Below are 27,515 nucleotides of genomic sequence, written 5' to 3'. Positions count from 1 at the left end.
TGATGTTCAACAGTAGAATGGAAGTAGTGAGCACCTATTCTGGTCACGTTCTTCCCGGGTCCTGCCCTCTGGGCTGCACTTGGACGCTCAGCTAACTTCTCTGTCTCTTTCTCTTTGTCTCTCTGTGTCTGTCTGTCTCCCCCTCTCTCTGCCTCTCTTTGTGGAGGGAGGTTTCTCCCTCTTCTCTTTCATCCTCTGGGTGTGTGTCCCTCTGACTCTGGCCTTTGCCTCCTCTCTGTCATTCATCTTTTCTCTCCGTGCCTCTGTCCCCCTCCCTGTGCCTATCGTGGTCTCTCCGCAGGACCCTCCAGTGGACATGGGTGGGGCCCTGGGGCCGGTCCTGCTACTCACCTCACTCCTCGGTGCCTGGGCAGGGCTGGGCCCGGGGCAGGGCGAGCAGGCTATGACGGTGGCCGTGGTGTTTGGCAGCTCGGGGCCACCGGAGGCCCAGGCCCGTATCCGCCTCACCCCCCAGAGCTTCCTGGACCTGCCCCTGGAGATCCAGCCACTCACCGTGGGTGTCAACAACACCAACCCCAGCAGTCTTCTCACCCAGATCTGCGGGCTCCTGGGCACTGCCCGAGTCCACGGCATCGTCTTTGAGGACAACGTGGACACCGAGGCCGTGGCCCAGATCCTCGACTTCATCTCCTTCCAGACCCACGTGCCTATCCTCAGCATCAGTGGGGGCTCCGCTGTGGTCCTCACCCCCAAGGTGCCCATTCAAAGTCATGTCCCTACATCCCATGAGCCTGGAGCCAGGCTGGGGCTGGGGGAGAGGGGCTGAGTCTGGGCCAGGGAGACACTTAGGTCCTGGGAACCTGGGATTGGGTGGGCCCAGCAAGGGGGTGAGGGCGGAGGGAGGCCTGGGTGAGGGAGGAGAAGCCTGTGGGAATGATGCTCCTGTGTTCTAGAAGATAAACTTTCTGAGCTGCTTTCGCACTTGTGTCTGGATGAGGGATGGGCAGGTACCAAACCCACCTCTGGTTCTGGGGCAGCCCTCGCCCACCTTCTCCCTGGTTTTCTGGCCTTCCGTGGTCAGGCTCCAGACCCAGAGGTGCAGGGCCAGGCTGGGTGTGGGATCTGATGTAGCTGGCCTGCAGCGGAGAACATCCAAGGGCAGGTCATGCCCTTGCTGTCCTGTGGGGAGAAAGCGCTAAACACACATTCACCAGCAATCACAGCTGGGGTCCTAGTCCTGAAGGAAAAACACAGGATGCCCCGAGGGAGTCCAGTGGGACCCCTTCTGGGTCTGGGGTTGGTCAGAGAAGGTCTCCTAAGAAATGACACCTAAGCCGGGACCTGGAGGATGAGGGGGGGTGACAAGGTGTGTGTGGGGGGTGGACTGGGGGAGAGTGTTACAGGCAGAGAGAGCAGGTGGTGTGAACACCCAGAGGTGAGAAGAAGCACAGAGTTTCTGAGGAACAGAGAGGAGCCTGGAGAGGGAGGCGAGGTCCCAACCACACGGGAGGACACTTGGGTTTTACTCTAAGTAAGTGAGGAGCTGAAGAAGATGTTGAGGGAAGACTGATCTGATTTGCCTTTCTTTTATGATTATATTTTTATTATGGGGAATTTTTTTGTTTTGTTTTGTTTTTTGCTGTACGCGGGCCTCTCACTGTTGTGGCCTCTCCCGTTGCGGAGCGCAGGCTCCGGACGCGCAGGCTCAGCAGCCATGGCTCACAGGCCCAGCTGCTCTGCGGCGTGTGGGATCTTCCCGGACCGGGGCACGAACCCGCGTCCCCTGCATCGGCAGGCGGACTCTCAACCACTGCGCCACCAGGGAAGCCCTATGGGGAATTTTGAGCATACATAAAAGTAGAAGAGTATAATGACCCCATGTATCCCCTATCCATCCCAGGCCAACCCTGCCTCAGCCTTACCCCCACCCACTTCTCCTCTTCTGTTTTATTTTGAAGCAAGGCCCAGACAAATATTTATTCCATCCATAAATACTTCAATACACATCTCTAGATGATAGGACTTTACAAAATAATAAAACCACCATACATCATCACATCTAAAAAATAATAAAAATTCCTTAACATCATAAAGAATCCAGGCAGTGTTCAAATCTTCTGCGTTGTCTCATAAATGTTTATTTTTATGTCTGTTGACTTGAATCAGGAACCAAATTAGGCTCCCACGTGGCGATTGGCTGGGATGACTTACGAGTCTTCCCTCTCAAGGCTCCTCCTCCATCTCTCTCTTTTTTCCTTGCAAATTTGTTTGTTGAAGGAACTGGGTTACTTGTCCTGTAGAGTTTTCTCGGAGTTGCTTTTTTAAAAGATTGGGACAGTCGCAGTGTGGTGAAATCTTGGAGGGGCTGCAGTGGCAGCAGGGAACCCACAGCTAGGAGAGGCTTGCGCCAGCCCAGGCTCGATCTTGCAGTGTCCTGAGCGTTTGTGGTGGCAGAGGCAGTAGAGAGGAAGAACATTCTCATCCCCAGGGCTGCATAGAGGATGGTGCTTTCCCAGTTACCTGTGGGCCTGACATTAGCTCTCAGCACGGTGGTTCTCCACCCACACAGTACTTTAGAAAATACAGACACCCAGTGTACCATGTCTAAGATTCCCATTCAGTTGGTCTGGACTAGCGGGCTCAAGAGTCACCTAAAGAGCTTGTTGAAATACAGATTCCCGGGCGCCATCCTCAGGGATTCTGATCCAGCAGGTGAGCACTGAGCCCGAGAATCTGCATTTCCTACAAGCTCCCAGCTGACGCTGCTGCTGGTTTGCGGTCCAGCACGAATATTTAAAAAATCTCTCCAGGGCATTCTAATGGGCGGCAGGGGCTGGGAACCACGTGCGGGGCGGGCGGGCGGGAAGGAGGTTATCGCGAGACTAGGGCTTCCGGGACACTCAGCACCTTCCGACGCAAGGGTGTGTGGGGGTTGACGGAGGGAGTGGAAGTTGGGGCGGGGCGGGACTCGGCTCGCCCCACCCCCCCCCGCTCAGGCCCCACCCCTCCCCCTAGGAGCCGGGCTCCGCCTTCCTGCAGCTGGGCGTGTCCCTGGAGCAGCAGCTGCAGGTGCTGTTCAAGGTGCTGGAGGAGTACGACTGGAGCGCGTTCGCCGTGATCACCAGCCTGCACCCGGGCCACACGCTCTTCCTCAAGAGCGTGCGCGCCGTCGCCGACGCCAACTACGTGGGCTGGCGGCTGCTGGACGTGCTCACGCTGGAGCTGGGCCCCGGAGGGACGCGCGCCCACACCCAGCGCCTGCTGCGCCAGATCGACGCCCCGGTGCTGGTGGCCTACTGCTCGCGGGAGGAGGCCGAGGTGCTCTTTGCCGAGGCGGCCCAGGCCGGCCTGGTGGGGCCCGGGCATGTGTGGCTGGTGCCCAACCTGGCGCTGGGCAGCACCGACGCGCCCCCCGCCTCCTTCCCCGTGGGCCTCATCAGCGTCGTCACCGAGAGCTGGCGCCTCAGTCTGCGCCAGAAAGTCCGCGACGGCGTGGCCATCCTGGCCCTCGGCGCCCACGGCTACCGGCGCCAGCACGGCACCCTGCCCGCCCCGGCTGGGGAGTGCCGCGGCCACCCTGGGCCTGTCAGCCCTGCCCGGAAGGCCTTCTACAGGTGGGCACCTGCCCAGGGTATAGGATGGCCACGAGTGGCCGTGAGTTTGGGCTCACTGGTCACACCTCCCACTAGGTGTGTGCCTGCGGCCGAGTGACCTCACCTCTCTGGGCCATTGTTTCTTCATCTGAGAAAAGAGCAGGGTGTGAGGGTGTGGTGAGGATCTCGAGGGTCAACACAGGGAAACAGAACAATAATTACACGAATGCTACCTGTTGGTGGCGGTGATGAGGCAGAAGGTGGGGGAGGGCACAGCTGGTCCTGGTCAGGGCTAAGAGGACCCTGGCTTCTCCCCCCTCGCAGGCACCTACTGAATGTCACCTGGGAGGGCCGGGACTTCTCCTTCAGCCCTGGTGGGTACCTGGTCCAGCCCACCATGGTGGTGATCGCCCTCAACCGGCACCGCCTCTGGGAGATGGTGAGAAGGGGGTGAGCCCAGGGGCCCTCGGTATCCTTTCATTTTATCCCCCCCTTCTTGTCCCACAGATGAGCAGAGTCCCTTCTGTCCCTCATCCAGCCCCTCATCCTTCAGGTCTCAGCTGAAACATTTCCACTGAGAAGCCTTCCAGGTCTCCCGGGGGTCTGAGGCAGCCCTGCTCGGGGCTCCCACAACACCCTTCACTATAGAACTTATCAAGCACTCTTATTACACAATCCTGCCCCTGAAGGAGTAACCCACAGCTGTATTGGCTAGACGGACACGTAAACAAATAGAATTTGGGGTGGTCAGTGCTTAAGAAACAATGTTTGCAAAGCACTATGGGAATAGAGAGGAGGGGCAGAAATTAGTTCTGCCTTCAAAGGAGGAAACTGGGGGAGGCTTCACAGAAGTTGGGATATTTGGGCTGGGCTATGGATGGTTGAGTAGGAGCCCATCGGGAAGGGATAGTAGCCTGGTATAGACTGAGGGGAAGGAGGGTTTAGAGTTTTTTTGTTTTATTTTGGTTTTGGTTTTTGCCATGCCATGCAGCTTGTGGGATCTTAGTTCCCTGACCAGGGATTGAACCAGGGCCCATGGCAGTGAAGGTGCCGAGTCTTAACCACTGGACTGCCAGGGAATTCCCCTGGAGCATTTTTAAGTGATGCGTTTGGAGGTGTGGGGACTGGGGAAGAAGGGTAGGGTGATGGAGATAAATTGGACCCGTGAAGGGTATTGAGTGCTGGGCTAAGGACTTTATGTGAAGCTTGGGGGAATGAGTGCGGTGTGACAGGCTCAGGTCTGGGCTTTAGGAAGAGGCCGTGAGCCAGCAGCAGTGTGGAGGCTGGACTGGAAAGTGGGGGACCAGAAGCCGGGGAGGCTGCAGGGAGCCCTCTCCTTGGCCAGCCCCTTGCCCCGACTCTCCTGTTCTCCAGATGCTCCCGCCCCAGGCCCTGCTTCATCCTGCCCCGAGTGACCTCAGGTGTGGTGGGAGGATTCTTGGTCCTGCAGGCCTCGCCCAGAGGCCCCACATATAGCGTGGGCTTAGTGGGGCTGAGGGTCCCGGGCTGAGGCCGGTCATCCTCTGCAGGTGGGGCGCTGGGACCATGGTGTCCTCCACATGAAGTACCCGGTGTGGCCTCGCTACAGTGCTTCCCTGCAGCCCGTGGTGGACAGCCGGCACCTGACGGTGGCCACGCTGGAAGAGCGACCGTTTGTCATCGTGGAGAGCCCCGACCCTGGCACAGGCGGCTGCGTGCCCAACACTGTGCCCTGCCGCCGGCATGGCAACCACACCTTCAGGTCCGCGAGAACACCCGGGAGGCCCTGTGTGAGCCGTGTGCCGCCGTGCGATGGCGGGCGTTGTGTGTGCCTTATGCTTGGGTATAGGGGTGGGCGTCCACCAGCCAGGCTGGGAGGAGCCGCTGGCTCTGACCCCTGCTGGTCTCTTGGTGGCAGCAGTGGTGACACGGCCCCCTACACCAAGCTTTGCTGTAAGGGCTTCTGCATCGACATCCTCAAGAAGCTGGCCAAGGTGGTCAAGTTCTCCTACGACCTGTACCTGGTGACCAACGGCAAGCATGGCAAGAGGGTGCGCGGCGTGTGGAACGGCATGATCGGGGAGGTAGGCCCGCCCCCAGGCCACCTGAGCCCGCCCACCTGCCCGCCTGCTGCCCTGGGCCCCATCCATCCGTCAGCCACCCTCGGATGTTCCTTAGGTGTTTCCTCCTGTTCTGGGGATCAGTCAGGGTGGGACCCAGGCCCAGCTCCTAAGGGTCTCCGAACTGGCAGGGGCACTGTGCTGGCACCAATGATGACCCCTCGGGTCAGTACTGAAAGTGGAGCTCTGAGGACCCAAGTGGGAACAACTGACTCAGCTGGTGGGTGCTGGATGCGGGGCTGGGAGAGGAGTGGGGGAGTCCTCCAGCCTGCGGGAGCCCCTCCTCTGATCCGGGCCTGACCCCCAGGTGTACTACAAGCGGGCAGACATGGCCATTGGCTCCCTCACCATCAATGAGGAGCGCTCCGAGATCGTGGACTTCTCTGTGCCCTTCGTGGAGACGGGCATCAGTGTGATGGTGGCTCGCAGCAACGGCACCGTCTCCCCCTCGGCCTTCCTGGGTGCGGCTCGGGGTGGGCAGGGATAGTGCAGTGGACGTGTGGAGCGTGGGTGGAGATGGGGAGCTTGGGGTGCACCCTCAGAGAGCAGCACTGCAGCCTTGGGTCCTTGGAGGTTAGCCAGAGGCCTGAGCTATAATAGGTGGGTAGAACGGAGAGGGAAGAGGTGACGTCCAGGTTCAGTCCTGAGCCTGGGTGCTCGGTAAGGGTGGGGGATGGGGAGAGCGGGGTAAAAGGTGGCACCATTGTGAAGGACAGGACAACCAGCGAGGCAGGCTGCCTTCAGGAGGTGCCTCGTGGGCTGCGACATTGCTTTTTGTTTCATTTTTTGGCCTCGTGGCTTGCGGGATCTTAGTTCCCTGAGCAGGGATTGAACCCGCACCCTCAGCGGTGAAAGCGCAGAGTCCCAACCACTGGACCGCCAGGGAACTCCTGGGCTGGGCCGTTGGGACAAAGGGAGAAGATTCACGGGGGGTTGGAGGAGCCAACCCAGAGCACGGGAAGCCGGGCTAGTTTCTGACTTGATTAGAAATTCAGCATTTCTTGGGCAGCTCCCTTGTGCCGGGTCCCGTGCCAGGTGCTGGGATCCGGCCATAGTCCTGGCCTGCCCAGAGCGCCCAGTCAGAAGTTCAGGTGGGACTTGCAGTGTGGGATGGTTCAAAGAGCCCTGAGGACAGCTGAGCCTCTCGACCAGGAGCAGAAGAGGGAATCCCAGGTCTGCCTCTTCCTGCTGTGTGACCTTGGGCAAGTCACTGAACCTCTCTGAGCAGGGTTCCTCAGCCACAGGGAAGGCAACAAACTCCACTTCGTAGGATGGGCATTGTATCGAAGGAGCAAATGCTTTGGGTAGTAATGACTTCTCACTCAGGGAGGCTGAAGTGATTTTGTCAGAAACCTCAGGTCGGTCTCCCCAGCCCCTCAGGCCTCGGTTTCTGTGTCAGTAGGATGAGGGGTAAGGCTTGGCTTCAGAGCTCTGATTCCAAGCAGCTCACCCATGCTGGGCCCGGGGTGTGTGTGTGGCGGGGGTGGAGTTCCAGACCCAGGAGCGTGGGCAGCGGTGCTGGTGGCGAGGAAGGAGAGGAGGAAAGCAGAGGGAGTTCCCTGAGATTGCTCCTGTGGCTTTGAGGGGCCACCCTCAGGGGCTGAGGGGTGGAAGAGGTTGCAGGCAGGGGCGGGGGGATGGGAGGGGAAAGGGAAAGAGCATGGGGTGCTGGCCCTCTTTTGTGAAAGGAAGTGGGGGGAAGAGGGAGAATGAGAGCCAGGGGAGATGTGGAATCAAAGGGAGGTTTCCTAGGGTGGGTGATGGGTGATGGGACCCTGGCCCAGGGCAGATGGAGGGGAGAGACCAAGAATGCTGGGGAGCCTGACCTCCCTGGGGGATGGCGTCTCTCCTGGGGCTCCACTGCTCTGAGAGTCAGAGATCCCTGAGCTCAGTCCACGGGGCTGATATGACCACATGGACCCACCTGTCTGCACCCAGAACGCCTGAGCTGCTGGGGGGAGACACAGCGCCGCCTCCTCTGAACCTCCCGCCTCTGTCCCCAGAGCCCTACAGCCCTGCCGTGTGGGTAATGATGTTTGTCATGTGCCTCACCGTGGTGGCCATAACCGTCTTCATGTTCGAGTACTTCAGCCCCGTCAGCTACAACCAGAACCTCACCAGCGGCAAGAGTCAGCTCCCACCTGGGCCCGGGGGCAGGGGCAGGGCTGGCACTCCCAGGAGGGGTGGGCTCAGGGCCAGAGGGGCCCTTCAGAGAATGCCCCGTGGGGGAGGTCCCTGGCCTTCCGATAATATGCAGGGGGCCAATCAGATACATGAGAGAGAGAGAGAAGCAAGGTGAGTTGACGTGCCCTGGGGTGGGGTCAGCCAGGGATGGGGTCTCCACCCAGGACAGAGCAGAGACGGGAGCCGTGGAGTTGGGTGGGCTGAACCTGACCCCCTCTGTGCCGGGCAAGAGGAGCACCAGTGTCCCCCGTTTCACCCCCAGAGTCTGGGGGCCCGTCCTTCACCATCGGCAAGTCTGTGTGGCTTCTCTGGGCACTGGTCTTCAACAACTCGGTGCCCATCGAGAACCCCCGGGGCACCACCAGCAAGATCATGGTCCTGGTCTGGGCTTTCTTCGCCGTCATCTTCCTCGCCAGCTACACCGCCAACCTGGCCGCCTTCATGATTCAGGAGCAGTACATCGACACTGTGTCTGGCCTCAGTGACAAGAAGGTTCTGGAAGCCCCAGAGGGTGCTGTTGGAGGGTGGGGGGGATGCCGCAGCCAGGGGCAGGCCTTGGGTGGGACACAGGACAGTTGGAATCAGTGGAATTTGAACTGGAGGCGGGAGCAGGCAGAAGCGGGGGAGCCTGGGGAGGAGGGGGCTGGGGACGGGGACAGGGAGAGACGGCTCAGGTCCACTGACTAAGTGGCCTTGAGTAAGTCTCTCCCTGTCCCGGCCTCAGTTTCCCCGTTTGTGAAACACAGGCGTGGGCTGGACAGCCTCTAAGACCATGCTGCGCTCGCTATTCAAGTCCAGACTGGGGGGATGGGGTCGGGGCCGGGTCGGCTGGAGGGTCGGAGGAGGGGTTGTGAATGGCGCTGCCCTCTGCGCGCAGTTCCAGCGGCCTCAGGATCAGTACCCGCCCTTCCGCTTCGGCACCGTGCCCAACGGCAGCACGGAGCGGAACATTCGCAGCAACTACCGCGACATGCACACCCACATGGTCAAGTTCAACCAGCGCTCAGTGGAGGACGCGCTTAGCAGCCTCAAGATGGGGTGGGTCCGCAGTCCTGCACCCACCCCCTGACTGTCTCTACCCACGTGTCTCCCCGAGAGACCCAAGGTGGGACGGTGAGACTGGGTTGCCATGTAGGACCCCCGGGGAGGGGGTGAGGAGGCCTTGGGGCAGAGTGCAGCTTGAGGATGCCCACCAGAGCCCAGAGACGCAGCTGTGGTATTGACCAAGGTTCAGCCGTGCCCTCAGGTGTTGGTTGTCGCCTTCTTAGGATCTTTAGGGGCCTGGAGGACAGAGAGGGTGTGTCCTCTGGGAGCAGAGTGTCCCCTGGCCTCTCTGAGGAGGAGGGTAGGTGGGGTTCCGAAGCTGTGGGAGGGGGCTTCTCTGCACCAGGACCCCAGAGAACTAGAGAAGGCTCTGCCCATCCATCCCTCCTGGGTGGTGGTCAGTGGGCCCACGTGGCCCAGACCCCTGTCAGGCCCCAGGTTTGGTGCCCTGAACCCCACTTGATCCCTGGCCTGAGGGCTCAGCCTGTCCCCAGGAAGCTGGATGCCTTCATCTATGACGCTGCTGTCCTCAACTACATGGCGGGCAAGGACGAGGGCTGCAAGCTGGTCACCATTGGCTCTGGCAAGGTCTTTGCCACCACTGGCTACGGCATCGCCATGCAGAAGGACTCCCACTGGAAGCGGGCCATAGACCTGGCGCTCCTGCAGTTCCTGGGGGACGGTGGGTGCAGCCGCTGATGGGGGCTGGGGTGGGTCCCAGGTGGGCCACAGAGCCCGTGGTCGGGGCAGCTGCCCGACGGCTGGTCAACATCCCCACCACTGTCCTCTGAGTGCCCAGGGCCCGCGGGCACGGAGAGAGGTCTCTGGGGGTGAGAGGTGGGTGCAGTGGCTGGGTGGCGGGTATTAGGAGCAGCGGGATGGAGACGTGGGGAGGGGTTGGTTTGCCGGGAGGGAGCAGGAACTAGCTGGGGAGCCCTTGCAGGATGGGAAGACAGGAAGGAGCTCAGGCCACACGGTGGAGGTTGGGGGCATCTGAACTCCTTTACTTTTCCCCAAGACCCCTCCCCTCCATTGCCATCTTGAGATGACCTGGGGTAGTGCCAACAGCCTGCCTAATCCCAGAGCCAGAACCCAGGTTTGCCTTGGTACCCCGGGGGCTCACACGTGTGAGCGGTCCGGCTGGGCTGCCCCAACACCCAGAGAGAGTTTGAATTTAGAGTCCCAACCCTGTGAGATAAAGAACTTTCTGGTTTTCCATCAGTGCCGTAGAATAATGCGAGTGATAACATGAAGGTGCCTTCAGCCTCCTTGGGGGCCCAGGCCTTTTTTCTCTGTGTGCCCAGCTCCATGCCCGGCGTGTAGGTGACCAATAAGTGTTTGATGAATAAATGAATGATAAAATTTATGCAGTCGACAAGCCTTTGCTGGGCATGTGGAGTGTGGGCTTGTGGGAGGTGGGCATGTCAGAGGCTGGCATCCCCCCCGCAGCTCCCACTCTGCTCTCCTTCCTTCCTGCTCATTGACACCCCCTCCCCCCATCCTCCCCTGCCGGGCTGGATCCCCGTGTGGTCCTACAGGGGGGTGGTACCCTGGCCCCAGACCCCTCCTCACTCCAGGCTTGGGTGAGTACTGGAAGGGTCCTTCCTGAGCCAGGTGTGCCTCACCCCCACCAGGGGAGACCCAGAAGCTGGAGACGGTGTGGCTCTCGGGGATCTGCCAGAACGAGAAGAACGAGGTGATGAGCAGCAAGCTAGACATCGATAACATGGCCGGCGTCTTCTACATGCTGCTCGTGGCCATGGGGCTGGCCCTGCTGGTCTTCGCCTGGGAGCATCTGGTCTACCGGAAGCTGCGCCACTCGGTGCCCAACGCGTCCCGGCTGGACTTCCTGCTGGCCTTCAGCAGGGTGGGTGCCCACTCCACCCTAGACAGGCCCCAGCTTCAGGGGCAGCAACCCAGCTAAGTCAGAGCTGGCCATGGCCCCATTTACAGATGTAAAAACTGAGGTCTGGAGAGGTGGCATGGCCTGCCAGCATCAGACAGCAGGTGAGAAGCAGAGCCCTTTTCCAGCAGGCAGGGCAGGACTTTGGAGCCGGGCTGACCGGGGTTCGAGTCCTCACTGCCATTTACAAGCTGTGTGACTTTAGGAGAAGGAGTTACCCTCTTGGTGCCTCGGAGAGCTCCACTGTAAGCTCTCCCAGCAGCACACAGTAGGAGCTTAACAAATGTTAGTTACTTCCTGGGACTTAGAGACACCTGGGCTGACGCTTCCCACCTGGGCGTGGGGCGTGGGGCGTGGGGCAGTCCCAGAAGGGTGCGCGCCGCTCACGCCGTGTCGGTCTCCTGCCTCCCGCCCAGGGCATCTACAGCTGCTTTAGCGGGGTGCAGAGCCTGGCCAGCCCCGCGCGGCCGCCCAGCCCGGACCTCACCGCCGGCTCGGCCCAGGTCAGCGTGCTCAAGATGCTGCAGGCGGCGCGCGACATCGTGACCACGGCGGGCGTGAGCAGCTCCCTGGACCGCGCCACGCGCACCATCGAGAGCTGGGGCGGCGGCCGCCGTGCGCCCCCGCCGCCCGCCTGCCCCAGTCCGCGGCCGCCCACCCCCGGCCCGACCCCCAAGCCGAGCCCCACGGGCTGCGGGCCGCCGGGCGGGGGCCGCACCGCGCTGGGGCGTAGGGCCCCGCAGCCCCCGGGCCGCCCCCCGACGCCCGGGTCCTCCCTACCCGACGTCTCCCAGGTGTCTGGCCGGCCGGCCTGGGAGGCGCGGTGGCCGTCGCTGGCCGGGCGCGGCGGGCGGCACCTCTCGGCCTCCGAGCGGCGCGCGCTCCCGGAGCGCCCTCAGTCGCCCGAGAGCTGTCACTACAGCTCCTTCCCTCGAGCCGACCGGTCAGGGTGCCCCTTCCTTCCGCTCTTCCCGGAGACCCCCGAGCCCGAGGACCTGCCGCTGCTCGGGCCGGAGCAGCTGGCCCGGCGGGAGGCTCTCCTGCGCGCGGCCTGGGCCCGAGGTTCGCGCCCGCGCCACGCTTCCCTGCCCAGCTCGGTGACCGAGGCCTTCGCCCGGCCCAGCTCGGAGCCCTCCTGGTGTGCCCGCCCGGCCTGCGGGCGCTGGACGCAGGCGCAGTCGATGCGGCTGCCGTCCTACCGGGAGGCCTGCCAGGAGCAGGTGTGGGCAGGGGCCCCCCCCTGGCCGCACGGACAGCACGCCTGCCTCCACGCCCATGCCCACCTGCCGCTTTGCTGGGGGGCTGTCTGCCCTCACCTCCCACCCTGTGTCAGCCACGGCCCCTGGCTTCCTGGGGCTTGGGGGCCTCCGGGGCACAGGGGCAGGACCCTGGGGCTGAGCACAGAATACAGGGACACTGGGGGGCTGGAAGAGGTCAGTAGGGTGGCCTGTGGGATGCACGGCTTCCCCCGACCGTGCACCTGGAGGCGGATCTCCAGCTTGGAATCGGAAGTGTGACGTGTCAGCTATTCAGCTCAGCTGGACTCCCCGCCTGGCACTGCCAGCGTTGGGGGGTAGGTGGGCTTGGGCTTTTCTGGCTTCTGCCATGAAATTCTGGCCATGGGAACCCAGTGAGAGATGATGTCTTCCATGGTCAGCTCAGCGACCTCAGCAGCCTCAGGTCCTGGTGTGGGCTGGGCTTTTGCTATCTTCTTATGCAAATCCCTTCCCACCTGGCCTGGAGTCACAGGGAGCAGTGGGGTCTCCCTGCCCTGCTGTGAGCCAGTCCCTGGTCATGGCTTCTGGGGGTTTGGTGTGGGAGCATGGAGGCTGGAGCTCGGTGTTGGGGCAGGGTGGTCCTGCTCCTGGTTCCAGCTGGCTGGAGTTTCTTCTCCTCAGAGTGCTGGGACATTAAACAAACCTTTTACAACCCACTGGTCCTGGCTGCCTCATTCTGCATCCCTGGAGGGGGCACACCAGAGCTGGTAGGCAACAGGAGCATCATGGGAGTATCCCAGATGGGGTGTCTGCCTAGAGCAGGTGGGCAGCTCCCTTTGTGGAGTATCCGGGAGGCAAGGCTGAGAGAGGGCTCCAGGCAGCAGAAGTCACTTGGTATTCAGTGCCAGCTCCCGCCCGCACTGGTGCCAAATGAGACAAATGTGCTCAGCACGGGGGCTCTGGTGGTGATGGATGGAGCTCATCCTTCAATCTCCTTGAAAAGAAGGGCTCGTGCTAGGGGCTCTGGGGGTTCTGCCCCGCCAGGGGCCCCCATGGGAGCCTGACAATGTTATGGTGGAAACGGCAGAGGGAGGTCTGTTGTGGGGAACCTGCTGGGCTCTCCTGGGCCCTGGCCAGCTGTGTTCGCCCCGCGGTGGCTGTGCAGGGCTCGGACTGCCTGCTGGCTCTGGAAGCCTGGCATGGGTGGCTTCCGGGGTCAGGCACGGCTCAGCCTTGGGAGGGAAAGACCTCCAGGTCAGAGAATCTGTCCCACATCTCAGTTCTCTGTCCTCCCTCTGGGGCTCTCGGCCCCACCTCCTTCCTCTGTCACATGTCAGTGGCTGTGAACCATGTAAAAAGATGGCTCTTGCGTACCATTTTCAATGCTTTCACCTCTGGGGTTACATTTAGCCCCACAATGACTAAAGCAAGCCAGCCCTCCTTCCATCCATTCCGCAAACACGGTGAGCATGATTGGTGCCGTTAGAGCCTTTTCTAACTGTGAGCCTGTGAAGTCCAAGGCCTTGTTGTCCCCGGCAATTTGGGTGAAGCAGGGCAGAAACTCAACTCCACGTAGTAGGGAGGGGGCTGGGGAGGGCAGTGCTGGATGCCAGTACCACGTGCGGCCACGGCCCAGTGCCCTTACCCACATGGCTCCTTGCTGGCTCCCAGCAGGCTGGGTCCCCTCTCCAGTCTCCAAATATTCTACTGCTGGGGCTGGAGCCATGAAAACTGGAAGTTTTTTTGTTTGGTTTTAGGGGTGAGAGCCGCTGAAATGGTAGAGTGGCGGAAATTGCCAATACCCCTCCGTTCCTGGCTGGAGGGCCTGACAACCGCAAGAATGTGTGCCCCCCAGCCCATTATAGTCAATTTCACATTCTCTGCCCCATGGATTTTCACGGATCCAGGTCCAGGATCGGCGGGGGGGCTCAAAAACAGGTTGTGAGTGTGAGTCTAAGGGGGGTGCTAGAGGCCAGTGCCGCGGAAGGGAGCTTGACCTTGGTTGCAGCCCCTGGAGGTGAGAGGGTTAACCGCTGGCCACCAGCCCCTGGACCTGAGCTCCCTGGGTCAGGGTCTGAGCGCAGCGCTGGGCGGAAGGCTGCGGCAGGTGACGCCTGGAGGAGTTGCGAGGGCCAGGCTGCTCTCTGCTCGCTCTCCAAGATCATTAATAACCAAGAACTGGAAAGATAATTAAGAACCACATGTGGAGCTGAGCCTGCTGCTGGCTGGCTCTGACGAGGGGCCAATCCTGCTCCTGGGGCCGGGCTCCTGGCCACCTTGCTCCTTCTCTAAGAATGTATTCTGAGGAGAAGTGAGTCCCATGGGGAGTGGGGGCAGGAAGGATGCTTCCTGCCCCTCTGCGGGAGGACCGAGGAAGGGTCCTGCATTATCAAGGGGAGGACAGAAAGCCTGGCAGGGGAGGAGGGAGCCAGCTGTGTGGGAGAGTGAAGCCACAGATGTTCAGTCGTCACACACAAGGGTGTGACAGTGTGGCACAGCCAGCTGAACCCAGACACCAGACACCCCAATGCTGGGTTTTTTTTGTGGGACACAGGGAGAGGCCTTTGGTCACATCTCAGCAGTAGAAATTCCTACTGTCTTTCCCCGTTCCCTCCTGCTGCTGCCATCGCTGTGTTTCTTCCTGTCTTTACTGAGTTCATGGTCCACACCACCTCTTTCCTGGGGCCCGTGTGTGGGGAGGGGGCACGATGCCTTCACTTACGATACTTGAGCTTCAGTCTTGGCTCCAAAACTCCCCAGCCTGGCCTGAGTCTGGCTCTGTGACGGGGGAAGGCTGTCCTTCAGTTTCCTGGGGGTGTTGGGGAACCAGAGACCACCCCCTCCCCGAAGCCCTAAAGAATTCAAGTCCATTTCCCGCTTCTGAACTGCGGCAGGCAGTTGCTAAGAAGAAGCCACTTGAGTCATCAGGAGGCTATGAAACCGGTTAGGTGCGTGAGGACCCAAACCAGGGGTCTTCAACCAGTCTAGAGGTACGTGGTACACGTGCAGTATGGCTGGCAAGGGACAAAGGAGCTGGGCATCAGTACCTAAGAGCTTTATTGAGCACTTCTGTGTCAGGTACTCAGGACTTTAGCCCCATACAGGTCAGTGATGCAGGTGCTATCCTCCCCATGTTACAAAGGACAGGAGAGCACGGGTTTGCTGCCTGCAAGTGGCAAGTCCGACTTCTCGGTCTACGCTCTTAACCCGCGAGTTATGCCACCAAGGTCCACGTGGAAAGTGCCCAGCACTGTGCCCGCATGCACCAGGCACTAGTAGATGTCACTTTCCCCTTTCTCCAATCGACACCGTGAGCCCCAGGCCCCGGGGAGAAGGGATCGTGAAGCTCCCTCCTGCAGCTCTGGATGCTGGTTGCGCAAGAGCCGGGTGTCAGCCCTGATCAGGGATCCGGTCCCTAGACAGGCATGGCCTCAGCCTTCGCTGGCTCAGTGTCACACACAACCAGGCTCTTCCCCTGGGCTGGTTCCCCATGAGGTAGGGGCAGCCCCTGCCCTACCCCCACTCTGAATCTAGCCTCTTCCCATTGCTGAGGCCGCTCCTGGCCCCCATCTGGCGGGAACAGGTGTGTGTCTGAGGGCCTGGCGAGGTGCCCGCTGCCCACCTCCCACCACTCGGCAGTGCCTCCTGGCCTGTCACCCGCCATCTGTCCCATCCATAAGCCCGCAGTCATCTCTCTGGCCTCAGGTGAGGGAACAGCCAGGAGCCGCTGGCGCGATGGCACGAGGCTCCAGTGCCTCGGCAGGGAACGAGACAGAGAAGGCTGCCTCCCACCTTGAACTGGCCTGCCCTCGGGGCCAGTCTGGGTCAGTGCGGGTGAATGGCGTCGGGTGGAGCCTGCTGAGTTTATGTTCTCCTCCACAGCAACACTTGTAACTGGGCCAGGTTGGGCTGGCATCCTCTTCTGGCTTCCCCACCATAGACCACAGGGCCCATCGGTAGAACGGAAACCATGACCCAACTGGCCCACCTCCGCAAGCTGATGTAAAAACTCACAGGCGAATGTGCTGCATGGGCAAGGTGAACAAGCCTCACCTGGGAACGTCTAGCTGTCAGGGTCCCCGCGCCCCCTCCCTCAGGCCATCAGCAGTAGAGAGGAAGCTGACCCCATCTGACCTCTAGCACGACAGACAGCAGGCAAACACCAAGGAGCAAAGGAACCCAGTGACGTGGTCACCTCCGGCCAATTCCTTCCAGGACTGTGGTTGCCCAGCTCGGAGGTGGAGGGGAATGCAGCCATCCGGCTCCACTGCTGTGTGCCTCCAGACTGCCCCATAAATCAAACTGGCTTTGCCATGCTAGTAAATTTCTGTCCAAAATTTGGATTGGAACCTGAGGAGGCGGGATGATTTAATTTGCTTTGTCCTTAAGCAAGAGGGAATGTAATTACAGAAGGGTAAGTACAGATGTTTTAATTTTCAACAAACATTCCGGCAGCTTCGGGCGGGGGTCCGTGCCACGGGAATCCGTGCCACGGGGGTCCGTGCCACGGGGGGCGGAGCCTCGTGGAGGCCCCCAGCCCCGCCCACCCCGCAAGGCCTCCTGGGAAGCAGCCACGATGGCAAATGCGGAAGAGGCGTCCTTCTTTCACGAGGGTGGAAAAATAACAATACGCCGGATGAGCTGTGAGAACTGAAGATGTGCGGCAAAAGAGAGACAGCAGATCTTGGCCGATTATGACACGGGACTCTCACAGGCCGGGGCTGCCAGGGGGCCATAGGGGAGGGCTGGGGCTGCCTGCGGACTCCCCGTGTTCTTGCAAATCCCATGTCCCCCTGCCCTGAGACCACCGTGGGCCCCAGGAGACCTGGCGTCCTCGCTCTGTCCAAAGTTCAGTGACGGTGAGATGCAGGGGGGAGGCTGCAAGGGGTTCCCTGGAGAGCGGAGCAAGGCACTGAAATCAGCGGAGGGAGGGGGAAGGGCCGAGACCCCACCCCAGAGGCTGCTCCTGGCCCAGCTGCTGTGGGCTCCAGGACAAGTGGGCTTAGGCCCAGGGCCGGGGCCACACGAGGGAGGGTCAGGAGGAGCCCCCAGGCCCTGACGCAGGAGAAGGCACATTGAAAATGCAGAGTTCTTTAGGGTCCCATGTGTCTCCGAGGAAGGCTGGCCCAGCAGGTGCATGCACGATTGTTGGGGGGGAGGGGAGCACGTGGAGCTGGTGACGTGCCCGGGAACCTGGCTCTCCTTCCATGGGAATGGTGGCCGGGGACCCGTCTCACCCCACAGCGCCCAAGGGACATGGAGAGCGTGGACGCTGAGCACGCACAGCTCGGCTCCAAAGGGAGCCGCCGTTAGTGTTGGAGCGGGGGCAGGGCCGGGCGCTCCCGCAGCTGCGCTTTATTCAGACTGAAATATAGATGGTTAGGGTTTTGCTAGAGTCTGTGTATGGGTTCTAAGGGTTTTTTCTGTAAGGTAAGAGGTTCTGCTCCATGTGCTGGGGCGGGGGGGGGGCAGGCCCGACCTCTCTCACAGGGTGGGAACCACGGGCTCCATGCCCGGGGTGCTCCCAGGCCACTGTGGTGACAGCTGGGGGTAGCTCCCCTCTGGTGGCCCTTGTAGGCTGCTCCCCCCCGCGCCCCCCGCAGGAAGCCCGAGGCTCCCTTTCGGGGGTCGAGAGCTCTGGGCTTTAAACCCCGTGCGTGGGCTGCTGTGCCCGTGCGGAAAGGCTGCTCCCACCCGCTGCTCCGGAGTCATCATGGGCTCCGAAGCCCAGGACAGGAGCTGGCGCCCACAGCAGGGCCTTCCCAGCTCTGGTCTGGGGACCCTGGTGCCAAGTAGCACTTATGGTCCTTGTTGTCAGCTGGCCCGGCACTCCCCTAGGAGAGGCACTCGGCACCTCCAGGCCCGGTGGGAAGGTGAGCGCTGCCAGGCCCAGTGGAGAGGAGGGGTAGGGCCTGGGTTTGCCCTAATGGAGATTCCCAGACAAGGATGCGGGAGGGACTGGGAGAGCGGGGTAAGGGGTGGGGGCACACGTGTCTGGCATAAATAGTGGCAGTGCCAGCACTGCGTCTCCACCCTTCCGGGGGAAGAGCCCGCCCGGGTGGTGGAGCGTGTGAAAGCAGAGGGCTCGATCCCAGTAACCAGTCCTAGAATCTAGGAGCAGCCGTGTGCCCGGTTGTGGGACTCGGCTGGCTGGGGGCAGCCCCAGCAGGAGGACCTGGAGGAGGGTGACCCCGGCAAGTGAGGCGAGGTGCAGACTGTGCGGAATCCTGGGTGGGGGAGCCCCCCAGCTGGAGGCGTGGAGGGTACCCTCCAAGAGCCTGGGCCTTGCCTGCCCCACGGACACCTGGGAGGCAACTAGCCCTTGGCTCTGCCAGCGGGGAGGGCGGAGGGGCCCCACCCCTCTCGTCACCAGACTTGTCCTGCCATCAGAGCTTAGTCTCGCTGAGGACGATGTTGGCGGTGACGAAGAAGAAGCAGGAGAAAGCCCAGAGCAGCACAAAGCCCACCCAGAAGGTGCGGCGGAAAGGGGACCCGTGCTTGTTGACGGTCCCGTAGCCGAAGGCCAGCTGGGTGTCCTTGCGGCAGAGGTACACCAAGAAGGCGGGGATGACGTACTGGATGCCCGTGCCCGCGTAGGCCCCCGTGATGCCCACCAGGGACTCCAGGTCGTGTGTGCAGAAGGCCACCAGCACAGGGGGCAGCAGGGTGATGGTGGGGAACACCACGTGGTCCACCACCCAGGGGTATGTGCCCCCCTCTCGGTGGAAAAGCGTCTTCCAGTTGTTGCGCAGGGTCACGGCGATGATGGGGAAGTTGGTGCTGATGGTGAAGACGGGGAAGAGGCCCAGGAAGAAGCGCACGGCGGCCAGGCTCACGACGTCGCAGCGCGCAAAGTTGAGGGTGTACATGTCCAGGAGGCTGTCACCGCGGAAGCAGAAGATGGCGGTGAAGGAGAGGAGGCCGTAGAAAGCCAGGATCAGCACGTAGTCCAGGAAGACCAGGCGTGTGAGGTGGCGCTTGGAGGAGATGGGGGTGATGAGGGACGGCAGGGAGTGCTGGCTCATGAAGGAGTAGATGCACACGCCGAACAGGTTCCGGACGCCGGAGAAGTCGGCCAGCGGCGGGCGCCCCTCCCCACGCCCATGCGCGATGCGCACCAGGGCCAGCACGATCATGATGGCGAAAGCTGGAAACAGGACGGGAGTGAGCCAGGGAAGGAGGGGCAGCCCTACCTGGGCCAGCCTCTGGTCTGGGGGCGCCTGCCGAGGGACCCGAGCCCCATGAGAGAGAACCTGCGGGTTCTGCTAGCGTCTGTGGATGGGTTCTAAGGGTTAAATTCCTGTGGCCGTGAGGGTCACACTCTGGGGCAGGTCAGCAGTGGCCGCTGCTGCTGGGGACATGCCGTGCACACCCCACGCCAGCAGGTGAGGGAAGGTGTCTGGGGGTGAGGGCCGGGCATGACGGGGGCTGCGCGGGGAGATGGGCAGCAGAGCCCCCTGCTGTCTTCTCAGAGGAGCGCAGGCTCCTGGCCAGGCGCTTCCCGGCTCCCTTCCCGGCCCCAGGGGTCTGGGGGTTGGGGGGCTTCCTGCCAGCTTCCTGACTCTCCTTTGGTTTCAAGAATGTGTGTCTGAGGAGCAGGGGTGGAGGCACGGAGCACTTGGGAGGAGGTGTCCTCCTGGGCCAGGGCATCTGCCAGGGACAGCTAAGGGGCGGCAGTGAAGAGTGCGGGCAGCCCTGAGCGGAGGCGGGCACCCAGGGGCCAACACCGGGAAGGAAGGTACCTGGGCTCACTCGAGGGAAGAAATGGCACCAAAGCTCAAGGATCGTGGGAGCTGAGTCCAAGGCTGGAGGCCAAGGGCATGTGGCTCTGTTCTCCTGGGCCTGGTGGCACAGGTAGGAGGCACAGAAGTACAGGGAGTAACTCTGACCTGGCTTTGCTGCAGAAGCGGTAGGGGACCCACGATCTATCTGTTCAGAGCAAAGAGAGCTCCAGGCCAGCTGCACCTCTTACAGCGGCCCTCCTGTGGGTCTCATGCCCAGAGCCGGGCTTCCCAGCCGCTGCTCCCAGCAGACAGACATACTTCCAGATCCAGCAGCCTCTCTCTGAGTCTCTGGCTTCTTGCATCTGTTATCCAGATCTCCCAGAACTGCCACCCTTAGCCACTCGGCACACGCAGGGACCACCGGTGTCCCTGTCTCCAGTGTTGGAGTCCATAAACCGCTGCTGTCTCTGTTCAGACCAGACCTGACAGCCCCTCCAGCCCGGGCCCCCATCGCTCAGGTAAAGCCCACGATGACACCTGACATTTCTCGGGGAGTGACGCAGGCGAGCGTGAAGGAACAGTGGCTGAAGAGACTGCCTGCCAGCCCACGGGAAGCTCAGGGCTCCTCCCGAGTGGGAGGCTGGGGGTCTCCCCACTGTCCCCTCGGGCCACGTCATGCCCTCCCCGCTCCCTGGAAGGAAGAGGCCTTTCTTCCAGGATTCACGGGAAGCCAGACCAATGTTTTCCCATAATGACACTCGGAAGTGGGCTCAACGGAAATGTCATCTGTTACTTTTCATCAGAGCTGCTGACACTGCTGGGGACAGGATCGGGGGAGGGGAGCCAGGGAACAGGCCTGTGAAAATTGCCAATAAAGACGATGATTTGTTTCTGATGCTCTCATCCGACTCCGGCCCTGCCGCTGCTGATTCCGAGGGCCCCACGACTGAGGGGTGTCACAAATCCCGCCAGCTGTGGTCAGCCAAGGGGCAAGTGGTGACCCAGTCCCTCCCAGAGGAGCTGCCTCTGGCTGAACCCTCTCGGGCCTGGGACAGGACACCCCGTGAGGGCCTCCCTGTTTCCTCGGGGACACTCAGGACCCCGGCGGTCTGGCTTGTCACACTTCTCAGGGTGGGTGCAGGAGGGGTGTGCGGGCCAGAGATCTGTGTGGCAGACCCGCACCCAGGAAGTGCACTGGGGCAGGGTGTGAGGGCAGCACCCAGGGGAGACGGTGGACGGGGTGGAGGCGGAGTCCCCCGTGTGCCAGGCAGTCTGTCTTGGGCCGGAAAGGGTTACGAAGCAGAGCTGAGCGGGTGGGCCGCCTGCCGATTAGCTGTTCACGAGGCTGCAGCTGACACCTCCGCCAGCAGAGCTGGGCCACCAGGGCCGGGGCAAAGGGGGCAGCTGCTGTAAGACAAGAGCTCAATCCTGTCGTGCCACTAGCGGAGCGTCCCCCGGTGACCCGGCGCTACTCCTGGCCCAGGCCGAGGCCAGCGCGGACTGGCAAAGAGGCAAGTGGGGAAATCCTGTCTGTTGCTTGGTCGCGGGGCCCTGGGTCTGGTGGGCGTGGAGGAGGCAGGGAGAAGTCGGCTGTTGGGACATGAGCTCATCACTGCTGCTTGCAGCTGGGATGCTGGCTGAGCTGATGCTTCTCTACTCATCTCCTCAGCCCTACATCTCCAAGAGGCTGTAAGAAACGCAGGCAGAAACTGGCTCGCTGACTTCAAGGCGAGCTGTCTGGCCAGCCCTGACCGGCAGCTCTGACCTTGAGGGAGGGGTCCTGGCACAAGGGCCGCCCGGCCCTACCCTCCGGACCACAGTCCTCTGCTCCCGGCCCTTCCCTCCACGCATTGCCGGGGAAGCAGAGTTCAACAGCCATCTCCTAGATTGATCGTCCCGTCCCCGGGAGGTAGCTGCTCCAAAAACTCATTAGGTCTGATGATAAATCAAGACGAAATGAGGATGACAGGTTGTGAGTGACAAACGCGGCCAGGAAGTTCGGCGGAGAGCAGGGCTCTCAGTGCACACAGGATGCCCAGGGCTCGGGCGCGGCCACTGGCAGCTCGCGCCACCTGGTCGCGGCCGTGTGGGAGGCGGGGGTGGCCGCTTGGGAGAGGGGGACAGGGCGCGAGCGGTCCTGACGTCTGGGTGAGCAGGCCTCACAGTTCCCCGAGGGCAGGGCGGGCTGAGCTTCTCGCTGAGCCTCACGGGCTGTGCTCAGGGAGCCCACGTGACGGACAGGGTAGCAGTCCGCATCCACCCGCATCCTGCACAGGAGTCATGCTCCAAGGGGTGAGGAGGTGCAGCGAGCTGCCGGGGAGGATGCTGTGGGGGGAGAGGGGAGGGCCCGACACATGTCACACGAGGAGTGGCTGACGGCCTCGGAAGATGCAGCTGCCAGGTGACGTGGGGGATCAGGAGACCTCTTTTTTAATATCTGCGGTAAGAGCCCACGTAAGAACAGCTGCGCTTGTTTTGTGTGGCTCAAGGGGCTCACCAGGACCACTCATTCATTCGTTCATTCGTTCATTCAGCAAGGATGTACTGAGCCCACCGTGCAGACACTATTCTGGGCATCTGGGGATGGCGCTCTGAGCCAGCAGTTATGGTCCTGCAGGCAGTAAAACCCAGTCCAGGGGGCCACCGGGTGGAACTTACAGGACACAAATTACTACCACAGAAAGAACTGCCTAACAGCCACATGAGCTGCGGAGGGGCAGGGGGGCAGATGGGGAGATCCCTGTCTCGGGACGTCCAAGCCCAGGGAAGAAGACCTGGGGGTCACAGGGGAACCGGGCGCCAGAGCCAACTTGGAAGAACCTGTCTGCAGTCCCCCTCGCAGCGCAGGAGGGAAGGAGCAGCCCAATGAGGGTGGCGACAGGGGGTCGGGGCCCCGGGACTTCACCGCTTCCGCCCAGCATATCGACCCACCTGGAGCTGCTCTCCGCTCTCCCCACATGCACTGCCTTGGGAGGGAGGGAGAGAGACAGGAGGGGAGGCAAGTCCTAATCTCGGTACAAATCCTGAGCCCTGAGGGCACTGCTTAGAGGAGACATCTTTCCCCCTCCTTTTCTGAGGAGGTCAGGTTAAAAGGAAAATCTACACCAGGAACGGCCCTCCAGCACAGGCACGTCCGGGGTGACAGTATCAGGATGGTGGCAGGTCAGTGGGGTCATGTCACTACTAGTTTTCTGTCCTGGGGGCGTCAGCAGCCTCAAGGATGGAGGTCAAGGTCATATTTTATGTCAAGATGCATTCTCACGACATTTAACGAGTCATGCATGAGTTCCCTTGCGCAGTCAGAGGAGAAGCACCGCTGTCCACGGAGGCCCCCTGCTCCTCCCCCCTTCTTTGTGAGCTGGAGTCAGATGAGGAGCCCCAGCTGGGAGCTGTCTTGCCTCACGGCTGTCTGTGTATCTGACCTCAGAGCCTCTCTCCTCTGCAGAGAGTTGGGCCGCTGAGCCGACACCCTCTGAACTCCTGCCAAAGGGTAAAGGTGGTCCAGACTTATAAGGGGATGAGAGTGAAAAGGCAGACGACCGCGAATCTGGACTGCTTCGGCCTCTCCTGTTCCTCCCTTTGCTCTCCCGGACCCCCTCCACCCTGGGGCCTCGGCTGCATAAAGAGGTGAACTGGCCCAGACCTCACAGGAGTCGGAGCTGACTCGTTCTTGGGGCCAAGTGGAGATGGGCAGGGGTCTGGGGTCTGGGTCCGGGGCTCTGGGAGTCCAACCAGTGACCCCAGTATGCCTGTCTTGGGGCTGTGGGTTAAGGCAGAGATCGGAGTGGTCAGAAGCCAGTTCCAGCCTTCGTGCACTGGAACCCAGCCCTGGGTGGGTTGCGCTGGCACTGGAGAGGGGAGAGTTCCTTCCGGGCCTCTGCCTTGGCCTCTGGGCTGTGGTGGGGCTCTCCCAAGCACTTGGAGTGGCGGTGAGGCTATGCAGAGCTCCGCCTTCCTTACAGAATTCTGGGGTCGGTGTGGGGCTTGCACGAGCCGGGCCACCTGCCTGAGCATCACGCGAGTTGGGGAGCTTGGGCCAAGACTCTCCCTGCCTGGAGGAGGGCAGGGCGGAGCTCTCCCAGGAGCCCCCTGCCCCGCGCCCCCCATTAGGCTGTCACGCTGACACTGTGATGACGGGACACGGGATCCCTCATACTGGTTTTACCATTCCGCTCCTTCTCCAAGACTGGCTTTGCAATTATGCATGGGCTACCTCTGGGCATGCTGAGTGCCTCTGAGGGCCCTCCTAGCAGGGGGCAGTAAAACCCTCGAGCTCTGAAAGAGCAGCACGTGCAGCTGTGCTGTCCACCAGGGCAGCCATGAGCCACGTGAGGCTCCAGAGTGCCTGAATGCGGCCGGCCCCAAACGAGCCTTGCTGAAGTCTAAAACGCACACCGGATTTCAGAGACTCAGCGTGCAAAAGGAAGGTAACCTAGCTCACTCATCATTTTCTCATATTGGTTCCATGTTGAAAAGGTATTTTTGATCTCTTAGGTTGGATAAGCATATTATTAAAATTAATTAAATGTTCAGATGTGACCGCCACAAAATTGAAAAGTCCCCAGTTGGCTCGCATTATATTTTGATGGGGCAACGTGGGTTTACTGTGACCGTGTGCTCCGTGACGGTGTGTGAGGGAAACACCTGACCTGTTGGGAATCAGAAAGCTCTCTGCCCCCTGCCTCCAACCTCGGCCCAGGTCTCCTCACTGTAACCCTCGGTCACCTGCCCTGATTTGCACGAGACACTTGAAACCTAGGCCCGAGGTGTGATACTGGACCAGTCTTTAAAAAGCTAAAGGGAAAATAGGCTATCAGTTCCCCGGGCTGTGCCCACCAGGGCGACCTGCCCTACAGAGGGAAGGCACTGCTGGGTGGGGCTGGGCAAGTGGCCTGTGGTCCTGGGTCATCGAGTCAGAGGGACATTCTGGTGGGAGCTCGAGCTGGAACAGAGCTTCTCTGGAACACAGGAGGGCTCTGCCCAGTGGCCCGTGCCCGGCCCTGACCCCTGCTGTGTCCTCTGCAGGCCCTGGAAGGAACACAGCTGTCACGGAGGAGGGGGACACATGTCCACTAAGGCCAGATCCCTCATCCTTAATCCCTGAGGGCCCCGGAGCACACATATATGTGAAGCTGTGATTAACAGCCAACGGCGAAGCTGACGGACTCCTCCCAGTGGAGCCCCGGGCCCTCCCCACAAGCCAGCCCCGCAGCATGCCTCGCCTGGGTGGGCCTGCCTCCTGGGGAGCCGCCTGACCCCCTGAGCTCTGGACCGGCCCTGATGCTGACCCCAGACACCTTGCTGTTTTCGCAGCCCTGTAGGTGGCTCTGCTCTGACACGTGCGAGGTGAGGCCACCTGTCAAGGCGGCTGTCAGGAGGACGGCGCTCTCTTCTCCAAGAAGGGGCTCAACATGCCAGGGGTGATGCTAATGAATGGCCGTGGTGCCCATCCCGGCTCGGGCACTGGCGCTCCAGGCTGGGAGCTGGATCCGGGGGAGGATCCGGCACCAGCTTCCCTCTTCACCACCACACTGTCCTCAGAGGCGCTGGGGCATGCATGTGTCTCTCCTTAGGCTGGGTCATCAGAGCTGGGCCAGGGCCTCCCGAGATTCAGGAGAGCTGGGAGGAACCGACAGGGTAACGTCAGCCTGAGCTGAGAACCACTGAAGACCAAGCAGTTGCTCGGCCCTAGAAGTGGGCGCAGGTGGCTGTGTAACCATTCCTTAAAGAACAGGACCGACTGTGAACAGAGAGCCATTGGGCAGGCCCACAAGACCCACAGGCCAGGGGTGTGAGTGGCAGCCCACCTCGTGAAGCGCTAACGCCTTGGAAAGAGCAGGAGAGACGGAGAGAGGTGGCCGCTGCCCTTCTTCTAAACAAGCTTAAGTTCTCAAGTTACTCTGGGCTCAACTCCTGATTCTGCCACCGAACTGTGTGATCCCGGGGCAGTCACTTAACTTCTCAGTGCCCCTGTTCCGTCACCTTTAAAAAGGGGGATGCTCGTGGGTGCTGGGAGGATGGAATAAGCTAGTACAATAAAGAACAGGGGCAGGGCCTGGCCCACAGCAGTCGCTCAGAAACGCGTCAGTCCCTTTTCTTGTCGGAAAAACCTGACTTCCCACCCGGAAAGCCCAGGCAAGCAGGAAAACTTGTCAATACCGAGTTCTCCCCTAATTCTCCTTTTGCTCCAAGGAGGGTACTGGGGTCATCCTCGTGACCCCAGCCGGGTGGAGCCGCAGCCATGACCCTTCCCTGCTGAGCGTCTCTGGCCCAGGGGTCAGCTAGTCTTTGGGGCTCTGGGGGTCAGGAGGACCCCGGGCAGGCTGCTCATATCTGCTCTGTGAATCAGAGACACCTCCTCTCCCTCCACTGAAGGCCACACAAGGCTAAGCCGTCCCCTCCACCTGTCATCTGGGGGGAGTCGGCACGTGCTCTCTGTAGGCGGCTGGGCGAGACCGGAAAGGAATTCTGTTCGGGTTCTTTGGTGCTCACGTTCACCCATCCTTCTTCTGTCATCACCCTCCCACCTGAGCACAGGCTGTGGTCGGGGTGGGGCCTCCTTTCATGCTCCGAGAAGACAGGACACACTCCATCTCTGGCTGGGAGGGGCTCCCTCTGGGGAGACAGGGAAGCTCCCCGTGCAGATGCACTCGGCTCCAGAAGCATCTTGGCCCTGGGTCGCATTTCACGTCAGGTCGATGAGCAATTCGGTAGCAATTCTGTGATTGCTACCCTTGCAAAAAAAGTCACCTGGGTTTCCACCGAAGGGAGGGAATTTAAAGCCAATCGGACTACCTTCCCAGGCAGGGTCACCCCCGTGGTTTCTGGAGGATTCTAGCTCTGTAGCTGCCATCGTCGTCATCATCATCATCATGGAGGCAGAAGAGAAGGATGTTTACATAATCAACTTACGGGACTGAGATTCTACTCCAGAAGGACTCAGGGCAAAGCCTCCCCGCCTCCAAGTGTGTCAGGAGGCGCAGGTCGTTGATAAAGGGCAGGTATTTGAGTCTCTGAAGCAATCAAGTCTCAAGTACGAGATCAAGAGTTCTGGCCTTTTCATCCTTCAACTTTCCACGCTCTCAAGGCACGGCAAGCGGCGCCTGGGGCGGCAGGCTCTCGGTTCCTCATTCTTAAGCTGTCAGAGCCACAGCTCCATTTGTCATCGCTGGGAAAGCGCACCCGAGGGCCCTCTGGCTGCTGGTGGACTAATCTCCTTCCCAGAGACTGGAAATATAAAACTTCCACACCGTCACCTTTCCTGAAGGCCGCTCAGTCCTTTCTTAACTCTTTCTTCTTGCCACTGTCCCCCTCTTCTGATTCGTATGTCGAAGCCCTAATCCTCAATGTGACTGTATTTGGGGACAGGGCCCCTGAAGAGGCATTACAGGTTAGATGAAGTCGTAAGGGCGGACCCTAATCTGATGGGATACGTGAGCTTTTAAGAAGAGAAAGAGACACCAGAGTACGTGCTCTCTCTCTGCACACACGGAGGAAAAGCCATGTGAGGGCACGGTGAGAAGGCGGCCGTCTACAAGCCAGGGAGGGAGGCCTCACGGGAAACCAACCCTGACAGCACCTTGATCTTGGGCTTCTAGCCCCCAGCGCTGAAAAATTAAATTTCTGCTGTTTAAGCCACCCAGCCCATGGTATTTTACAGTAGCCTGAGCTAAGACAGCTGTCATGCAGTGGCTGGATGCCGAGAGGAAACAGGAAGGCGAGGAAGAGGAGAGGCAGTATCGTGACAGGGGCGTTGGGTCGCCCTGGTCTGAATGTAAACCCCGGAGCTC

General features: G+C 61.0%; 2 protein-coding genes across 2 annotated transcripts in view; one reads left to right on the top strand and one right to left on the bottom strand.

Moving 5' to 3' along the window:
* Positions 1–301: 301 nt before the first annotated feature.
* Positions 302–12,301, top strand: GRIN2C (glutamate ionotropic receptor NMDA type subunit 2C). The gene is made up of 12 exons (XM_059998354.1): positions 302–715; positions 2,977–3,575; positions 3,879–3,993; positions 5,084–5,295; positions 5,452–5,617; positions 5,961–6,114; positions 7,657–7,782; positions 8,100–8,329; positions 8,715–8,875; positions 9,376–9,563; positions 10,516–10,748; positions 11,201–12,301. The coding sequence occupies exons 1-12, from the start codon at positions 317–319 to the stop codon at positions 12,299–12,301; spliced, it is 3,684 nt and encodes a 1,227-aa protein (XP_059854337.1). The 5' UTR covers positions 302–316.
* Positions 12,302–15,969: 3,668 nt separating this feature from the next.
* The window catches only part of TMEM104 (transmembrane protein 104), a 58,181-nt gene continuing 46,635 nt past the window's right edge, over positions 15,970–27,515 (bottom strand). Inside the window, exon 10 of the mRNA XM_059996580.1 lies at positions 15,970–19,148. Within this exon, the coding sequence (XP_059852563.1) occupies positions 18,388–19,148 (761 nt within the window). The 3' untranslated portion in view covers positions 15,970–18,387. The remainder of the gene's footprint in view (positions 19,149–27,515) is intronic.

This window comes from Delphinus delphis, chromosome 19 (assembly GCF_949987515.2).
Source record: "Delphinus delphis chromosome 19, mDelDel1.2, whole genome shotgun sequence".
In the NCBI taxonomy this organism is placed as follows: domain Eukaryota; kingdom Metazoa; phylum Chordata; class Mammalia; order Artiodactyla; family Delphinidae; genus Delphinus; species Delphinus delphis.
This window is presented reverse-complemented; position numbering and strand designations above follow the sequence as displayed.